The sequence below is a fragment of the Ranitomeya variabilis genome, chromosome 6 (genome assembly GCF_051348905.1).
Source record: "Ranitomeya variabilis isolate aRanVar5 chromosome 6, aRanVar5.hap1, whole genome shotgun sequence".
In the NCBI taxonomy this organism is placed as follows: Eukaryota; Metazoa; Chordata; class Amphibia; order Anura; family Dendrobatidae; genus Ranitomeya; species Ranitomeya variabilis.
The window spans coordinates 507,611,519-507,632,391 of record NC_135237.1 but is presented as its reverse complement, the minus strand read 5'-3'; the positions used below and the strand labels follow the sequence as shown (position 1 = coordinate 507,632,391).

At 41.1% G+C, this 20,873-nt stretch overlaps 1 protein-coding gene across 5 annotated transcripts in view; it reads right to left on the bottom strand.

Moving 5' to 3' along the window:
- The window catches only part of VPS13B (vacuolar protein sorting 13 homolog B), a 1,111,190-nt gene that overhangs the window by 583,570 nt on the left and 506,747 nt on the right, over positions 1-20,873 (bottom strand). For all 5 annotated transcript variants that reach the window (XM_077270879.1, XM_077270877.1, XM_077270878.1 and 2 more), the window contains exon 21: positions 19,106-19,250. In XM_077270879.1, the coding sequence (XP_077126994.1) occupies positions 19,106-19,250 (145 nt within the window). The remainder of the gene's footprint in view (positions 1-19,105; positions 19,251-20,873) is intronic.

The following is a 20,873-nucleotide window of genomic DNA, read 5'->3' as shown; positions in this document are numbered from 1 at the left end:
TCCATTTTCTTCTGTTACCCATGTGATAATGAAATACTTGGGGCTAAAGCAACATTTTTGTGGGAAAAAGTTGTTTTTTTATCCATTTTCACAGCTTAACGTTATAAAATTATGCAAAGCACCTGTGGATTTAAGGAGCTCACCATACTTATAGATTAATTCCTTGAGGGGTATAGTTTACAAAATGTAGTGGGGTTCCACTGCTTAGGCACACCATGGGTTTTTCAAACGTGACACGGTGTTGGCTATCAATTGCAAACAATTTGGCACTCCAAAACTCAAACGGCGCATGTTCCCTACCGAGCATCCAAACAAAAGTTTTCCTACACATATGGGGTATCGGCATACACAACAAATAATACAGTTAATTTTCTCCTGTTACCATTCTAAAAATGATAAATTTGGTGCTAAATGAACATTTTAAATGTCTTTAATTCATGTGAAGCACCTAAAGGGTTGATAAACTTCTTGAATGTGGTTATGAGCACTTTGAGGAGTACAGTTTTTAAAGTGGTGTCACTTTCGGGTATTTTCTGTCATACAGGCCCCTCAGACACTTCAAATGTGATATGGTCCCTAAAAAAACGGTTTTGTAAATTTTGCTGGAAAATTATTAATTGCTAACACTTTTAAGGCTTCTAACTTCTCAACAAAAAAAATATGCTTAAAAAATGATGGTGATGTAAAGTAGACATATGGGAACATTTATTTATAAATTACGGTATATTGTACAGCATGACAAACTGGCTTTAAGGATATAAAAACTTAACGTTTGAAAATTGTGACATTTGCAATTTTTGTTCCAGGGTTCCAGAGTTATTACCACAAAGTGACAGGCTTTGGGGTGAATGAAAAAGTTTGTGTATGCCTCCATCTGTATGGATGAGAAATGTCTGTGGGGACAAACAAGCACAAAAGGGTGTTATCCAGACAACAGCAGTAAGGTAAAGCGGGTACTGCTCATCTGATGAGGTTGTGTGAGACACATTACTGGGTTTCATTAGTAAGTTTCCAGCTGCTGCAGCTCCACAGGATGGCCGATCCAACGTAATGTTCAGAAGATAAGAGGTGTGGGTATCTCCTGCGTTGCTGGTTCTATATTAAAAAAAATCTCCAAATGACATATGAGGGTAACGGTGCAGTTTATTCTCATCTCATTTCAAGTTGCTCTGATTTCATCGTCGAGAAAATAAGAAAATGAAGAAGTCAGAGCACTTCAAAAAATGTTTGCACTATTACTGTCATTTGCTGGATTTTTTTTTTTTTTTTTACATACAACAAGCACCGCAGAATACCCGTACCTCCATCCATGTGGAGGTACAGAAGATCCCCATAGTCCTTTATGGGTGAAATATGGGTCTTGACAAAAAAAGCAATCTCACAGAGATGGTGACGTGTACTTTTGCAATTCTTTAGTAAAGCTATTGGTTAATGTATCAAATACACATATGTATGAGAAAGAATGTGGAATCCCTTATTTTGCAGCTAAATCAACATTGTGGTTCCTGATTTAGTCATTACTCCCGGTGAATAAGCAGACAAAACTGTGATATAATGGATACATCTACAAAAATATTTTCCTTCAACTAACCACTGAAAATGCCTCAGCGTACCCAAATGATTCTGATACCCCAGGATATGGATAATGTAAGATTTTTTTTACTGATACTTTACACTCACCATTGAGAGTGAATACTTCCAAAGCACAATTGCTCAACCACAAAGGTACATTTATAAGTGACAGATCTCTTTCAGAAGTTCAGTGATGAAAAATAAGTTCAAAGCGCAGGTGGCAGTGACAAACACTGCTTCTGATCAGCAGAAAAATCATTACCGCCTGTCACAGACCCACTAATAACACCGAGCAGAGGCGGCTGATGGGAGTATTCATCAGCCGATGCTCTAAATAAAAAAACAGCGTGGGTTCTCCTGTATTTTTTATAACCAGCCAGGCTGGTTATCAGGAATAAAGGGGCCCCCCACTCCGATTATAATTATTTAACTAAATATAAAAAATTGTATGGGGTCCCCCCCATTTTTGACAACCAACCAAGCTAAAGCAGACAGCTGGGGGCTGGTATTCTCAGGCTTGTAAGGGGTCATGGACATTGACCCCTGCATCCTACCAGAAAAGGCGCATCTATTAGATGCGCCAATTCTGGCGCTTTGCCCAGCTCTTCCCACTTGCCCTGTATCGGTGCAAGTGGGATTGATGTCACCTTTGTATTGTCAGGTGACAAAGCCCTACAAGACACCTATCTATTACTAAACCAATAGTTATATTGTAAATAAACACAAAGCAAGTATGAAATATTTTATTTGAAATAAAACAAAACACACTTTTACTTTTTAATTTAAAAAAACAAAATACAGTTAAATCATCTAACGCCGATTCCATTGAAGCCCTCGTCTCCTGTAATAAAACGAAAATTAAAAACAACCATATCCCTCACCTGTCCGTCGTTCTGTCCCACGCCGTAATCCATGTCTGGGAATAAACAGTTTTAAACCTGGGAGGTTCCAAGATGCGACCGTCCAGGCTGAGAACCACTGGGGAATGAGCTGCTGCGAGCTCAGCATCAGTGACTAGCCGTGACATCATCGAGGTTACCACAGGTCACTGAGGCTCAGCACTTGAACTGTGGAGACCTAGGAGAGATCTCTGCTAGAACAGTGAGAAAGTCCCATGGTGCAACGCTGAACTCAGAGTTCTCCACAGTTCACCGGCTGGCAGGACTTGTTGACTCAGGTCATGTGACCTTGATGACATCATAGGTCCTTATCCACTTCTATGTTGCAGCTTGCTTATGAGTGGTCAGCGTCATACAGGAGACAGAAGTACACGCCACCAGTGAAAACCTGTCTGATAACATCCACTTAGACTTAACTAAAGTTCACTCATTAGGTGCTAAATATTTAATTGCAAATATATTAGAAATGGTGAGGCAAAATTAAAGATAAAGCAAAAATGTTTTATTCTGCTCTGCAGCCACAATTACGTCATATGTCCAGTTCAACATGAAACATTTGGTGAAAGAACTTCTTTAAAGCCTGTACAACCAGAAAAGATAAAGAGATACCCCATATTGTTTGACATTAAGATGGGTTATGGTACGGTGAATACTGCTGGATGCCAAAGCAAATTCCAAGGGAAATTTGGGATCAGAGCTTTATGGTAAAGACCCCAGAGTGCATTCAACTGCTCATTCTCAGCTTATGTTCCAGCGTCTCTGAGCTCTATACTATAGTGGAGGACTAAATTATGTATCCAGTGGCAGTAACAATGGACCCTAAATGATATGATGGTTATCTGTCCAAATCTGACTAATCATACTGAAATATCCATTAACTAACAGTCACAAGAGAATATATTCTGTAGTTTGTCAATGTCATAATACTCTAGTTTTAAGGGAACATGATGAAAAATATCTACTGGACACGGAGTCATATGTGCCACCACAATCGATATGCTTCAGGCAATAATTCACGGGCAACTTCTGAGTAATTAGCACTTGAGAAACTGGAAAGAACATGAATCAAAGTCAAACGATCAGTGGTTGGGGACTTGTTACACCTAAGAGACATTTGGTAAACATACAAACATTTAAGATTCATTTCAATTCACCTCCAAATCTTGGCATAATATAAATTAATTTGCTATGAACAAATATGGCGTAAATCCCTCAAGCACATAACTTATAATCTTTTTTTCCTATATTACACTTGTTCAACACTGGTGCACCAACATGCTGGTTGACTAATTTGCCCCATTTGCTGATGTATTGACCGAGTCGATCACATTGCTTCTACGTCAGTCTTTGTGCTGCACCTCTATGCACTAACTACTCCACAATGTTCCACTGCAAGTCCACGCAACATAGAAGTCAACAGTGCACACAGAATGCCGCCCATCGGCATAACTGTACAAGTGTAGCCGTGCGGAGATCGTGGCCTGGAAGAAAAAGATTTATCTGGGCATGCGTGACCACTAAAGAACAAAGCACTGAGCGGACATGACCCAGATAATCCAAGTTAGGAAGTATATCTGCTAATGAGGCACAGAAGCTAGAAGAAGCAAATATAAAACGCATTACAGTTACAGAAACCAATATGACGGCACTGAAGAAACCTTGCAAAACATAATACTTTTTTAAGGTAATGCGAGACAACAACTGTAACAACATAGAATGATCCTTATTACACATAACTTATGGAAATCTATGGTTTGATATCTTCGCCTGTGTGGATTGGATGGGTCGACACAGACATCTGGTGAGAATGTCATGTCAATAGCACCTTTAGAAATATGTGTGTGTGTGAATATATATTATATATATATATATATATATATACATATATATATATATATACAGCTCTGGCAAAAATTAAGAGACCACTGCAAAATGTTCAGTTTGTCTGATTTTTCTCTTTATAGGTATATTTTTTAGTAAAATGTAAATTGCTCTTTTATTCTATAAACTTCTGACAACATGACTCCGAATTTCCAAGCAATAAATTTTGTATTTTTTTTCTGGAAGGGAGAAATGGTCAGCATTGCAAATAATGCAAAGAAAACAAGTTCATAATCATTTAGAAACAACAATACTAATGTTTTATCTCAGGAAGAGTTCAGAAATCAATATTTTGTGGAATAACCACGATTTTTAATCTCAGCTTTCATGCGTCTTGGCATGCTTTCCACCAGTCTTTCACACTGCTTCTGGCGCAAAAATGTAAGCAGTTCTTCTTTGTTTGATGGCTTGTGACTATCCATCATCCTCTTGATTACATTCCAGAGGAATGGGGTTCAGGTATCATTTTAAATTACAAAAAACACAAAAAAGAAGAATTAACGGGATAATATCAGCATCAATATATCATAGAATATGAGTATAACGTCCTATTTACTATTTTTTGATCAGCAGCTTCCTTAATAGGGGAGTTTAAATGTGAAGGCCCCCTTTTATACAACTTTATTTCTTCTGGATTTCACTGGTTTTAATCCATGATGTTTTACTAATGGATTCTCATTCTATGTTGTAACAGTTGTTGCGTATCACATTCCAATAATAATTTTTTATTGTATTATCTTCAGCGAGGTTTCTTGAGCGCCGGTTTATTGCTTTCTGCTTCGTTTACATTTTTCCTCCAGGGGTATTAGAGAATACTGCAATACTCGTTACCTCTACCCTGACTTTACAGTTTTTGAGTAATCTCATATTTTGCACATTGCGGTTACAGTGAAATCCCTGAGAAAATCACTCAAAATTGAGTGGAAAAGAGGTCTTTTAAGAGGAGAGTGATCTTGCCAAAGCACAGTATGCATACTATATAGTGAAACAGAAAACAATTCCAGGAGAGAATCTCCATTGGATTTACTGATATTAACATTTGTTTAACCCTTCATAAACTTAATAGCAATTTCTCATAATATTAATTGTACAGCAGCATTATTAACATTGTCTAGCACAATTATGAAACAAAATGTTTTTATGGAGTTATTTGGTCACTGCATTTACGGGTGTTTGGCATTGTGAATCATTGGTACTTCATACACTATACAGTATATTTTTTGCGGTATTTGCGTTGTACACTATTGTCACTAAGCTAATTGTTATTTGGCACCATACTGTTTATAAAGAAGATTGCAGAGTAACACGAAGGAAGAAGCCAATACTACTGCTGTGGAAGTGGTCTTGCTTGAGGAAAGGATGCTAATCTTGACCTATAATTAACGGAAACCTTAGCACAGACACAAATGCATTGCTTCAGGACACACCTATGCTCTGAAGTAGTGCATACCTGGCCACAACATATACAGATGTCCTTGATAAAGACCACCTGTTGGTCAAAACGTTGAATGTAATCTTAGAATGTTAAAGGTACCTCAAGGGTCATCGTGTCCAACCCACTGCTCAATGCAGGATTCACTAATCCATCTCAGACAGATGTCTGTCTAGCCTCTGTTTGAAGACTTCTGTTGAAGGAGAACTCACCACCTCTCGTGGCAGCCTGTTCCACTCATTGATCACCCTCACTGTCAAAAACTTTTTTCTAATCTCTAATCTGTATCTTCTCCCTTTCAATTTCATTCCATTGCTTCTCGTGTTTCCATGTGTAAATGAGAATAATGATGATCCATCTACACTGACATCCCTTCAGATATTTGTAGAGAGCTATTAAGTCTCCTCTTAAGGTACCGTTACACTAAACGACTTACCAACGATCACGACCAGCGATACGACCTGGCCGTGATCGTTGGTAAGTCGTTGTGTGGTCGCTGGGGAGCTGTCACACAGACAGCTCTCTCCAGCGACCAACGATCAGGGGAACGACTTCGGCATTGTTGAAACTGTCTTCAACGATGCCTTAGTCCCCCTGCAGCACCCGGGTAACCAGGGTAAACATCGAGTTACTAAGTGCAGGGCCGCGCTTAGTAACCCGATATTTACCCTGGTTACCATTGTAAAAGTAAAAAAAAAACCACTACATACTCACATTCTGATGTCTGTCACGTCCCCCGGCGTCCACAGGGTCATGCGCTGCTGCTCAGAGCTTCCCGCACTGACTGTCAGTGCCGGCCGTAAAGAAGAGCACAGCGGTGACGTCACCGCTGTGCTCTGCTTTACTGCCGGCGCTGACACAGTCAGTGCAGGAAGCTCTGAGCAGCAGCGCGTAACCCTGTGGATGCCGGGGGACGTGACAGACATCAGAATGTGAGTATGTAGTGTTTTTTTAAAAAACATTTACAATGGTAACCAGGGTAAATATCGGGTTACTAAGCGCGACCCTGCACTTACACTTAGTAACCCGATATTTACCCTGGTTACAAGTGAACACATCGCTGGGTCGGCGTCACACACGCCGATCCAGGGATGGACAGCGGGTGATCAGCGACGAAATAAAGTTCTGGACTTCTAGCTCTGACCAGCGATATCACAGCGGGATCCAGATCGCTGCTGCGTGTCAAACACAACGAGATCGCTATCCAGGACGCTGCAACGTCACGGATCGTCGTCGTTCTCGCTGCAAAGTCGCTTAGTGGGAAGGTACCTTTAGCCTTCTTTTTTGCAAGATAAACATTCCCAGATCTTTCAACCATTCCTCGTAGGACATACTTTGCAGTCCGCTCACCATCCTGGTAGATTTTCTCTGAACTTGCTCCAGTTTTTCCAGTTAATCTATTCTATACCTTTAGTACCGGATAAAATAAAGTTTGTTAAGCTTTGCAAGTAAGACTAATCACTCTTATTTGTGTCGGTGCTGAGGTTTCCGTTACTAGACTGCAGATAAAAACTACATCATCTGTAGAATGGGGTGCAGATTTGAGGTGCCAACATGATGTGATGAACAGGATACTATCCAAGTTAACAATTCAAAGGCTAATTGTAACCAAACCGCAACATTAAAATGGCCTTATTATCTATGTAATCTATATGATTTTCAGACTCTTCCATTTTAACTCAAACTGACCGCCCATAAAAAACCTGTATAATAACAGAGTAAAGGTTTTGGCAGCACTTGACTGTTCATTCATGCGCGACTGCTTAACCCCAGTTAGCGTCACCTGCTGATTTTGTTCCTTCTAATGAGTGGTCAAACACTACGCAGCAGGCATGAATAAACGATGATCATACGGCTCGCTGAGTGCAAGCCATTGATGCGATAACTAGAAATATTTCACATAAGCATGTCTTTATTCTCTAAAAATCCCTGCAACTTATTGCTATGCACATCTATTATGGACAGCTGTAGAAAAAAAAAAGTTTTAAATAGCAAGTAAACTTTTAGACAAGCTACATCTCTAACCCTAATTTTGCCTCCTTAGGCTTCTTTCACACTTGGGTGTATTTGCCACTAATGTACAAACTTTTATGGTTTACCAGTCAATCCTGACTACAAACAGACTCTTCTGTAGTCAGGTTCTCTCAGCAGAAGATCTCCCGCACACGAACTATTCTATATAGTGATCGATCATGCAGCTGCATCCTCTCGCAGCAGTCTCTAGTGACTGTGAAGAACAATCACAGAGGAAGGTATGGTAGCTATGGAGTCATTACAGCCTACAATGGAAGTGCAAACTGCGCAAAGATTTGTTTTAAAAAATTTGCTGGAGACTGGTCTTTAAATCGAACCTGTCATCAGGATTTTGTTAATTAAACTACAGGCATTGTCAGGTTGGTGCCATTATACTGATAAAAATGATACCTTGGTTGATGAAAACCGTCTTGTTGTTGTTTAATTTGTAATTGCAGTTTTCAGTAAATCATATGCTCGTGCTCCGGGCGGCATTATTTCGTCCTCTGTTTACATATTCATATTTATATGCTTATGACAGGTCACTTATCCTACAGTGATCTGCCTCCTATTTTAAATCCTGCATATAATAGTGTTGGCTTTGAAAAAAAAAAAAAAAAACTTTACCTCCAACAAAATGGAGAATCGCTTGTTGATAGATGCTACTGAACAAGTGCCGCCAGAGCCATTTTGCACAGCAAACATTTTTTTGCTCCAATAAAATGGCGCAGCATGTGAAGTAGGATCAGTGACCTGTCAGTTAAGCCCATAAGGATGAATATGCGACCAGAGAACCGAATAACGACCCCCCACAGGCCGCCCCGAAGCACGAGAATCTCATTAACTGAAAACTGCAAATACAGATTAAACAACCACAAGACGGATTTCATCAACCAAGGTATCATTTAAATTAGTTTAACGGCGCCAGCCTGACATTGCCTGTAGTTTAGTTGGGAATATCCTGATGAACGGGTGAATACATACACATTGTTGAACACCACCATAACCATCACAGGCATATTAACAAAACTGTTTCAGAGCCTTTTATAGGCGATTAGAGCTGTAAATGCTTCCTGCTATTAATTTAAGTTTACATGTTTCCCTAGCACAGAAAAGTCCAACTTGACTTATTATGTAATGATTACCCAATTTATCAAACCTCTGTAGCACCACCCTCAAATGAATATTCAGCAGGAGGCAGTGATAGAAGCAGTGAGTGTCACCAGCGCTGCGACCTGATGATGGTTTGTTTGAGGGTGGTGCTAGAAGCTGTAGGGCGCCGCTGGTGTCACTCACTGCTACTACCTTACTTTCATTTATGGGTTAAAAAATGTTCTATGAAACTCAAGTCTTTTCAACATATTGGAAAATATTCTTGTGTTCATTGAGATATTGATTAAAATCGTACTTTTTAAAGAGGGTGTACTAATTTATGCTAAGCACTGTAAGTTGGCCATAAGCATTACATGTCTGTCGGACGAATGATGCTTCGGCCGGTTGTTCGGCTGTCAGTCATCTTCGCTAACTTTCCCACACACAGGAGCAATCGTTTGGCCATGCACTTGGAAAACAATGCAATCTAGAATTAAACTTTTTGGCCGAACCTGTCGATATTGGCAGGTTAAGGCAACATTAATCTGTGTGGGAGCCCTTAGACTACTGGTGGTCCCTATCAAATTGGCAGGACCAGGTGATATTTATCTCAGGTTTTGTTAACACTAGCATATTTATTGAAATGAAAGTTGTAGCACTGTGATGGTTTTGTTGCTGAAAAGGACCCAAACTGACAATGATGGTCTTGGCACCAGTAGTTTTTTGAATTTTTCTGAGATTGTGAGTAGTGATGAGCGAGCACGCTCATGTACTAATCGAGTATTTTCGACGTGTTCGGAAAAAAATGCTCCAGTTGCGAAGGCTGCCTGTCTCACAATTGTACGACAGCCACAACACATGCAGGGACTGCAATTTTTTTAGCATGCTGAAAATATTCGATTACGACATGAGAGTGCTCGGATATCACCATCACTAATTATGAGCCTTCACTGACAGAGCACACACACAACTAAATTGTAATGGAGTAGATCTAGGTTTGACCTTTTTCATGTTTTTGGGATCTCTACGATTCCTTGTATACTTCAAAATATTGAGATCATAGCAGCTCAAACCGTTCTCCACATGGTAGGAAAACGTGCAAACGACAATCACCGGCGCACCTGCATCAATTTGGAAGCATGAGACCCTTCAATACAACGCCCAGAGGTGTTTTCCCTGAAGGGTCATTTCTGACATCACTTTGATCCTCCTTTGTGGCGCCATTTCTGATTTTCAATTTAAAAAAAAAATAATAATTTCAATCAACACAGTGGAGACTTGGAAGACACCAGAAGAATGAACCAGTCACTTCTTTTTGCAGCTTTGTGGCTTTAAAAGCATGAAGAGGTTAAAAGAAGTTGCAATACAATTAACATGAGTACATGTCACTTTAACAATGCGGTGCATATGTTCGTTCTTTTTGCTATTTTTTAAGCGCTTTTTCATGTGGGTTCAAAGCAGAATCCGACTGAAATGGACATCATGTGCACATACGCCTAAATCAATACAAAATATATAATTACTGTAGCCACCAGCACTTGCTCCAGCACAGAGCAGCCTGAGACCTGATTATCCGAGCAGCCTCCATGCAGATGTTCAATGGGGTGTTACAAACCGCTGTTTTAATGAGTAGGGGTCTTTGATGAAGCGCACAGACCCAGGCCCAGCATTGTAATTTCTTTCACAGTATCTCATTCAAAGTGATTGCATTTATAGCTGCAAACAGATCCCAGGAAGCCCAAATTGGTGTGTGTTATTTTTGGTTACCATGTATTGCAGTAAATAAAGTGCACCCAAATGGCGTGTAAAAAGCCATGCTGTAATTCCATCTAAGAGTTCCGGTGATATTATTAAACCGTTCAGCATTTTGTTGCTGTGGTTTATGATATCACCAGATACCCCCTGTGGAATTTACAGCCTTATTACTGGCGGTGGGGTGTACATTATGATCTGTGCGATGCTGACAGTGAGAGAACACTATGCTGCATGAAAATTGTTGTAAAATTTCCCAGAGAGCCGGGGTGCAGATTCATTCCACAGCCGTTTGTTGTGGAGACTCGCACCTCTGCTTTGTGCGCAGAGACGATTTTCCCTCACTACTGAAAATAACTGCTAAATCACGACACTTCAGTCCAAATGAACAATCCAAAGAATACAAAAGCATTTGTTAACCTTGGAATAAAACAAGGGAGAAAAAGGAAGTATTACTACATTCAGAGCCTCTCAGTGCATACAAAGAATTCAGAATTGTGAATCTTGGCCTCTTTAACGGTCAATCAAGTCTATTAATACAGTTGCAGAGGATTAGAAAAACATGGCTGTTTTCATGCAAGCACGGGGCCATTCCTGCACACATAGGGGCTGTCCGGGATTGAGGCACAAGTCTGCAGTCACTCTGTTACTGCGGATTTGAGAATCCTCACACCCCGCTGAGGCCGGCAAGTGCGTGACTGCAAGTTGGATACATGCGGTCATGTGCCGACTAGACTTGTCCAGACCCTCGCCCAATAGAAGTGAATTGAGGAAGGCAGGATACGTCTTTGTCGAAATGTGGCCAGGAGTATGCAAATAGCGTATTTGCAGTCATATGACCGCCAGCTCCTAGTGCCAAAGAATCCTGTGAGGCTTCACAAGTCTGCAGTCACATAAAGTGACTGCAGACTTGAACCTCAAGGAATAGACAACCTTTAGCTGTATTGTTGATTTTGGGGGGCTGAGGAGATATCAGAACATTTACAGCTTGGAGGTAAAGAAAAGAGAACTGCTGCCTTTCAACCATCTACAGATACTATATATGTTTGTCTAGTTCCGTGTACTAACAAATGCAACAAAAAAAAAAGGGACATGATCTCATAACAAGTAATATATAAGCCCCAAGATTTAAATGTTTGTTAAGAGGTTATCCAGCATTTTTTTTTATTTTTAAGGGACCCTGAAAGCTGATTTATGCATGTATCAGACATTTGCATTTCAGCCAGATATAATAAATAATAATTTTAGATTGCTCCAACATATTCTGCAACACTTTACAATTAAGTGGGGACATGTACAAACAATAAATACATCACAAAGTAACACACAGTTCAAAAGCTACAGGAGTGAGGGTCCTGCTCACAAGATTACAATCTATAAGGAAATAGGGGGACACAATAGGTAGAAAGTGTTTGTCATACAAGGTCTGGCCATCATTATAATTAATAGGGCATGACAAATAAGCTGCAGGATCCGGTCACCAGACTACCTGTCTAGGTCCAGTTGCCAAGTGCTATTGAGTGCACGGAGGAAGTGGACACAGATGAATGGGAGGCACCTAAGTAAAATTTAGAAAGAGGGAACAGAGGCGAGTTAGAATGGTGAATTCATGTGATAGGCAAGTTGAAAGAGATGTGTTTTTTAAAGCACCTTTAAAAACATGGGGGGCTAGGTAGTAGAAGGATCAGCTGGGGCAGAGCATCCCAGAAAACTGGTGCAGCACGAGAGAAGTCTTGGAGATGGAGGTGGGAGGTTGGGATTATGGAGGATGTTAGTCTTAGATCAGTTATGGAGTGGAGGGCATGGGTAGGGTAGTAAATAGAGATGAGGGAGGAGATAAAGTGTGGTGCAGAACTGTAGAGAGCTTTGTGAGTGAGTGAGTTAAGTTTGTATAGTATTCTGTAGAAAATTCAAAAATATAAACGTTTTAGGGCAGGTGCAGACGAGAGTCTAAATCGGAAGAGCGCTATCAGTGGTTTTCACGGAGAGCACTCCTACCCATGTTACTCTATGGGGCTGTGCACATGACAGATTTTTACCTCGTTCCAATTGGTCTGAGGAAGAAAAAAAAAATCACAATTTGCCTCTGAAAATCGAATGGCAGTCGTCCATTCAAGCTTATAGGTCAGTAAAAAAAAAAAAAGATCAGCATTCACATGATATCAGAGTGTGGTCCGATTTTCACCAACTAACCAAGTAGAGAAGGTGGAGAAACTTATTTTTCTCTCTCCAGCTCCAAGAAAATCGAATCCCACTCTGATCAAACTCTGATCCGTCTGATTAGCATAATCGGACAGCTTTTCTTGGATGGTGAAAAAACAGTTGTGTGATACCACCCTTACTGTGAAACACTTCAGCATTTTAGAGCAAACATATATATAAAATCTGTCTGGGGACCATGGGGCTCGAGTGACAAGTTGAAGAGACCGATCCCTGGTGGCATGTCCCTGCACCACTCCCCTTGACTGTCGCTATACACACACATAAGGAGAGAACTGCTAATCAAGGATCATGGGGAAGGGAGAGGCTGCTAGGACTAGCCTCTTGGACTAGTCACTCAAGCTGCAAGTTCCCAGGTCAGCTTAAAAATGTGTTTTCTCTGAAACGCCGCAACATTTCAAAGTAAAGCAGACCCGCCTGAATTAATGGAGTCAGCATCTGATTCATGCTGCCCTTGTTTTCTCAATGTCTCTCCGCACAGCTATGGCCTTTATTGACACGCTACATTGGTGACATCACTGCTACGGCCCAAAAGACCACTGCAGCCAATCAGTGGGTTCAGCGACTTTTGCCGTTTATATTGTCAGAGCCACTGCCAATGTAGGGGTTTCAGTAGGGAAATGTGAGTATTGCCACGTTTGTTTTCTGAAAAGCTGAATCCCTACGGATTAAAAATAAAAAATATCCCAGGTAAACCCTGTAACTTTAAATGCATTGGAACAATCAAACAAATTGATTGCAAAGGTGGATATAGACTTAAAAACTGTTTTTATTTTTGTTTTTTGCATCATTTTGGACTCACATGCACGCATTCTTATACAAGATCGTGTGTATATAAGAATGTTGAGTTGCTCAAGCGACATGTTGCACATCGGCGTGAATGGATTTCCTTTATTTACATAAGAATAGATATTTCTTCTGAAACATTATGAAAATATAACTATATCCTTTTAGACAGCATGGTGATTATAAAATATGTAATGGGATTATGTGATCGTTCTAAACCCCACAAAGATAAAAATGACATATTAACTGTTTATATAGAGCTGAATACAAGTAAGCTCACTGGCACCATGCATCAGATGTCATTACAGATGAAATACGAGGTGTCACAGGCTAAAAGCTACGTAAACACCACTGCATATGGTGCTAATTTTAGAGGCACAAAACTTCCCTTCCTTCCGGAATTTTGATGCAAAATAACAGTTCTACTAATCCGCTGGATTCATGAGCTATGATGAAATAATGTCAAGATTTACTAGATAAGTGGATCGACATATGAGACCCACTTGAGGCAGCCTGCTATTTCTCCGAAGATTATTATTCTTTTAATGATGGTATGTGGAAATAATACGTCAATCACGTAAAAGCAAATCCTGTATTATAATCACTCCACACTCTTTTAATGCAGGTTTACTGATGGGTTTATAATAGTGGATTCAATGGGTCAAAATTCATACCATACAAAATGTCAAGCTGTGGCTACAAAGGCCTGAGGATCATTATTGTGAATTAGAAGCATTAAAAATAAAGAAGAAATCTGCTGGAATCAATTTCTACCTGTGAATTCTGCCATAGATGATGAGCAGCCTACTACTCCGAATAAGAACGCCAACTATAAGGTTTAACTAGATGCTTGTTGTTCCCACTGGAAGACTTACGAGCAAAGAATAGATTGTCTACCGCTTCATTCCAACAGGTTATTTCAGATGTCAATTCTCAGGCTCACCGGGGTTCCTCCAATCAGATCTCCACCAATCCGCAAGTTATCACCTATCCCGTGAGTAGGTGATAACCTTAAATGTTGAGAATAACCTCTTAAAGGTTTCATCTTATGAAGTGATGCAATATTGCTAGCGTATATCATCGCTAAATGATGAGTGGGAGTCTGACCCATGGAAAATGAAGGTGCGGCAATAATGATTTGGCAGAAAAATTGCAGAACATCCCCACTTAAGTGAATGGGACCACCAAAATTTCCTGCACAACCAAATGTCATGTACTGACCAAAATATGATCTAGTAGCTCTGCTTCACACTCCAAGCCATGTTTCACATAGTTTCTTCAGAGGAGTGGCTCGGTGAGGAAACTACGCTTAATGCATGTTGAGAGTGTGTTGCAGATTGACAGCGGTACTTTATTTTTCCTCACTCAAATTAATATATATGCAATATTTTAAGATTATTTCAGTTTTCACCCTTATGCATTTTCTATTCCTGTATTTGTGTATATGTTTTTTATACACTGCTCAAAAAAAATAAAGGTAACACTTAAACAACAGAATATACCGTAACTCCCAAGTAAATAAAGCTTCTGTGAAATCAAACTGTCCACTTAGGAAGCAACACTGATTGACAATCAAGTTCAGATGCTGTTGTGCAAATGGAATAGACAACAGAAATTATTGGCAATTATCAAGGCACCCGCAATAAAGGAGTGGTTCTGCAGGTGGGGACCACAGACCACATCTCAGTACCAATGCTTTCTGGCTGATGTTTTGGTCACTTTTGAATGTTGGTTGTGCTTTCACACTCGTCTTAGCATGAGACGGACTCTACAACCCACACAAGTGGCTCAGGTAGTGCAGCTCATCCAGGATGGCACATCAATGCGAGCTGTGGCAAGAAGGTTTGCTGTGTCTGTCAGCGTAGTGTCCAGAGGCTAGAGGCACTACCAGGAGACAGGCCAGTACACCAGGAGACGTGGAGGGGGCCATAGGAAGGCAATAACCCAGCAGCAGCACAGCTACCTCAGCTTTGTGCAAGGAACAGGAGGAGCACTGCCAGAGCCCTGCAAAATGGCCTCCAGCAGGCCACAAATGTGCATGTATCTGCACAAACGGTTAGAAACCGACTCCATCAGGATGGTCTGAGTGCCCGAAGTCCACAGATGGGGGTTGTGCTCACAGCCCAATACAGTGCAGGACGCTTGGTATTTGCAACAGAACACCAGGATTGGCAAATTCGCTACTGGCGCCCTCTGCTCTTCACAGATGAAAGCAGGTTCACACTGAGCACATGTGACAGACGTGACAAAATCTGGAGACGCCATGGAGAGTGATCTGCTGCCTGCAACATCCTTCAGCATGACCGGTTTGGCAGTGGGTCAGTAAAGGTGTGGGGTGGCATTTCTTTGGAGGACCGCACAGCCCTCCATGTGCTCGCCAAAGGTAGTCTGACTGTCATTAGGTACCGAGATGAGATCCTCAGACCCCTTGTGAGACCATATGCTGGTGTGGTTGGCCCTGGGTTCCTCCTAATGCAGGACAATGCCAGACCTCATGTGGCTGGAGTTTGTCAGCAGTTCCTGCAAGATGAAGGCATTCATCTATGGACTGCTAAGATGAAGACATTCTAAGCTATGAACTGCCCCGCCCGTCCCCAGACCTGAATCCACATCTAGGACAAAATGTTTCGCTCCATCCACCAATGTCACGTTGCACCACAGACTGTCCAGGAGTTGGCAGATGCTTTAGCCCAGGTCTGGGAGGAGATCCCTCAGAAGACCATCCGCCGCCTCATCAGGAGCATGCCCAGGCGTTGTAGGGAGGTCATACAGGCACGTGGAGGCAACACACAATACTGAGCATAATTTCCTTGTCTTGAGGCATTACCACTGAAGTTGGATCAGCCTGCAATTTGATTTTCCACTTTGATTTTGAGCATCATTCCAACTCCAGACCTCCATGGGATATTAGTTGTGATTTACATTGATCATTTTTAGGTTTTATTGTTCTCAACGCATTCCACTATATAATGAATAAAGATTTACAACTGGAATATTTCATTCAGTGATATCTAGGATGTGGGATTTTAGTGTTCCCTTTATTTTTTGAGCAGTGTATATTGAATTGCCAATTTGATTTCAATAAATATTATCATGCCTTGTAATTATTTAATCATGCTATTTATTTGATTAGTGATAGCGGTCTTTTCTTATCAGTTTCTCAGCTTTGGTAGTGGCCCCGTCTTTTCTTTTTTGTACTGTTGGTACTTCCTTTCTTATTTTTTGTACTGTTGGTACTTCCTTCTATTTAATAGTTTAATTAAAAGCGCTCAGATTAACATGTACAATATGATTTCATGACTAGATCTCTTGTTAAATAGTACTTACAAATATTCATTATCAAAGACACTTTCTGTGCTGCAACAAGTACCGTATATCTAATCCCCAGTTCACCTTCAATCTGCGATGTGAAAATAACCACATTATGTAAGTGAACATTTATGGAAATTCAATCATTTGTGCAAATATCCCAGCGCTCTCCAGAGATGACAGATTGCAATTATGTAAATACTTCTGGGAAGATCTGACTCGTGTCCAATCATTAGTTCCTTTCTGTGATCAGCTGATGTTTACAGAATAATATTTTTAGTATAAAACAAATATTTGAGAGCGGCCCGTCTAATGGAGTATTTATTGCTTCTCATCATGACTTCTAAACAGTGTTCCGTCAGGAAACACTCATCCTGCATTAATGTAGAAGGCTTCAGTCGAGTTGTAAACACCCAGGTCGTATTCTCACTTGGATATAGCGCTCGGGCAGAAACCTGAACGAATACTGAACCTACAAAAAAGTCCTCAAGGCAGTGTTGTAATACATGCACTTTTATTTGTGTGTGTAGTTTAGTTTTAGAATGTCTGTACAACTATAGGATAGGTGAAACCTTGTTGACTGGTGGGTATCGGACCACTGAGACCCTCATCGACCTGCAGAACGGGGAACTTTTATCCCTTTTAGAATGGAGCGGTAGTGCGCATGCTTATCCTGTGCTTTAATCATTCCCTATGGGGCCGAGGAGAGGAGCGCTTGGCTTTTTCTAGCAGACCCAAATGGAATGAAAGGAACTAACTTCAGAATCAGCTTGTACATTGCTATAGTTTGGTTGGGAATACTGATGAGCGTGGGGGATTTGATCATATTTTTAAGAACACAGAAGACACTCGGCTAGCACACAAGCATAGTCAGATAACACCTTACCCGAGCACGTTCGCTCATCCCTAGTTGGGAGCAGTTAGGGTTTCTGACTAGAGATGAGCAAACCCAAAATTATAAGTTCGGGGTTTGTACCAGACAATTCAGTGCTAAAAGTCAAACACAGATTTCTCCCGAAAGTCAACTGCAATGTTCAGAGTTCCAAGGAAAGTCCGGGATGGAGAGAGGGAGAGAGAGAGAGAATGTTTTCCAGATCAAAAGTTCGGGTCTGCATTGTTTTCAATGGGGTTCTGGTTCAAGTTTGGGTACAGTTCTGGAACCGAACTGTGAAATAACCAGAACATGAACTTTCACGGGTCCACTCATCCCAAGTCCTGACAAGTTCCCTTTAAAGCAAAACCGTTGTATTATTTGTATTCATAAATCAATAGTACAAGTGAAAATAAGAAATTCTGTAATATCATATTATAGAAATGCACTTTTTTTTTTCTCTTCCTGGTCTGAGCTTATAATTCTGAGAATTCTCAATTCATGGGTAAAATCTTCAGTGAACACAGAATTTCTATTAGTGAGATAGGAGAGGACAGTTGGTGCTAATAAAGTTCTATGGAGGAATGTTACTGTCATTTTACAAAAACTTGCAGGAGAAGGTCTGTCTCTTGATCGTCCCACCTCAGTAATGGGAAAATCTGTCACTGACTACACATTTTACCCATAAATCGAGAGTGAAAGACCAATTCAGGAGGAGAAATAAGAAGATGTGTCTGATAAGGTATATGACAAAGATATTTATTTTCACAAGTGCTATTGATTTATTTAATAAAAATTAAAACGACGCTTATTCTTTAAGTAGATCCTCAATGCATGGCCTGCTTGGATGCTTTGAGGATAGGATATGGCAACTCCGATCTACATTATAAGGTCAGGATGTAGTATAATTTATACATCAGGAGGTCATTACAGTATGTCCTGGATTCACCGATGATACATTGCTGCTTTCCGTATGTGCACAGAGCAGATAACCATAGGACTCTGTCACCTTACTGAGCGGGAGCGCAAACATGTGCTCCATTACAACAAAATGAGGGAAACAGAAGTAATGTTGTAGTTTAAAAAAAAATGAACAAGAAGAAAAGCAGAACATGAGCTGTAGAAATAATAAGAGCGGATGGCTTTTAATTATAGAAACATTAAATCTCTAACACAGGGGCTATTTGTGAAAAGCCCAAAGGTGCCTGAGCGTGTTTGCACAGCTGACCCACTAAAAGCTCCCGATATGTATTTTCCCAGCTATAGAAGAGAGCATACCTGTTACGGTTTTTGTTTTGACAGGACTGCTGGCATACTCAGACGGCTGATTCGATGCCTGCTTTGCCAAGGGCGTGCTGCCAATTGACACCTCATCCTCCTTCTTCCTCGATAGTGGCATGGCAAGAGGAGCGGATCCCAGCGGCTGAGGAAGAAAAAAGCAGAATAAAATAAACACTGCGATGCTGTACAGGTGAAAGGTAAATCTGGTGTAATTAAGTGTTTAGCAGGTTCACAGGATCTGTGCCAGAGCAGAACCAGAAGCCCCAGCAGCTGTCACTGTCCACGCCTGTCACTCACTGGCTGATACCCGACGCGTCACTTACAGCGGAACCCCCATAGGTGCACACATACACCGAAACTACAGGACAGGATTGGGGCGAGCTTATAAACATCCCTTGTGGAAATCAGATATGTACTTTATAGCAGAATAAAAAAATCCCAATAATGGAGCATTATTTAACCCCTTCACCGCTGGAGCCCACATCAAAGCAGGGGGATACAGACATTGGCGTACTATTACGCCCGATGCCGGTAAGGGGTTAAAGGGAGTGCCCACTTTCACAAAACATTTCCTGATATGTACGGCTCATTGAAAATCAAACCCCCCAAAAAACTGTGCTTTACTTACACTCCTGGGGTCTAACGATGCCTCTATTGTTTGGCTGCAGTGGTGAGGTCACGTCGACATCGCTGCAGCCAATCAATAAGCTCAGTGGCGCTGTAGATATAAACAACCCCGCCTTTATGCATTATTTTTGAAAATCAGAACAATTATTATTAACAAAACCACAAACCACTATAAGAAGGTTACTTCAATTAAGCAGTAAAAAACAGTTTACAACTGTGAGAGAAATTAAAAGTTTTGTCCCATCTAGACAATCACAGTCCATATATTCCCTTTAAGGGCACAGAGTAAAAAAAAAAAAAGTGTACTCTTTGCTTGAAACCAAACTTTATGGGCCAGAAAAATGAAAAAAGTAAAAGTCCCTAAAATATGAATGTCTCCCACTATGGCAGACCAGCCCGGGCTTTTAAATGGCAATTAAAGGGAACTTGTCAGTAGATTTTGTGGCTATAAGATGCAGCCACGGCCTATCAGGGCTAATATAATGCATTCTATAATGCTGTGTAAGCCCCCAGTCCGACCTGCAAGTGAAGAAAAATAAGTTATATTATACTCACCCGGGGGTGCGGTCCTGTCCGATAGGTGTCGCATGTCTGGGTCCAGCGCCTCCCATCTTCTTGGGACGCTGCCCTCCTGCTTCTTCATCGCTCCCCGGAATCGGCACTCCTGCGCAGGTATAGTTATCTGCCCTGCTGAGGGAAGAGCAAAGTACTGCAGTGCGCAGGCGCCAGGAAAGGTCAGAGAGGCCCAGCACCTGCGCACTGCAGTACTTTGCTCTTCCCTCAGCAGGGCAGATAATTATACCTGAGCAGGAGCGCGATGCCGGGGATCAATGAAGAGGCAGGAGGGCGGCGTCCCAAGAAGATGGGATGCGCCGGACCCAGACCTGTGACACCCATCAGACCGGACCGCTCGCCCGGGTGAATATAACTTATTTTTCTTCACTTGCATGTCGGACTGGGGGCTTATCTACAGCATCATAGAATGATGTAGATAAGCCCTGAAAGGCAGTGGCTGCATCTTATAGCGGCAAAATCTGCTGACAGGTTCCCTTTAATGCATCATTCAGACATCAGATTTGCTCACGTGTGAGAAATACAGAGTGATTCATCAGACTTTGATCAGTTTTCTCATACGTGA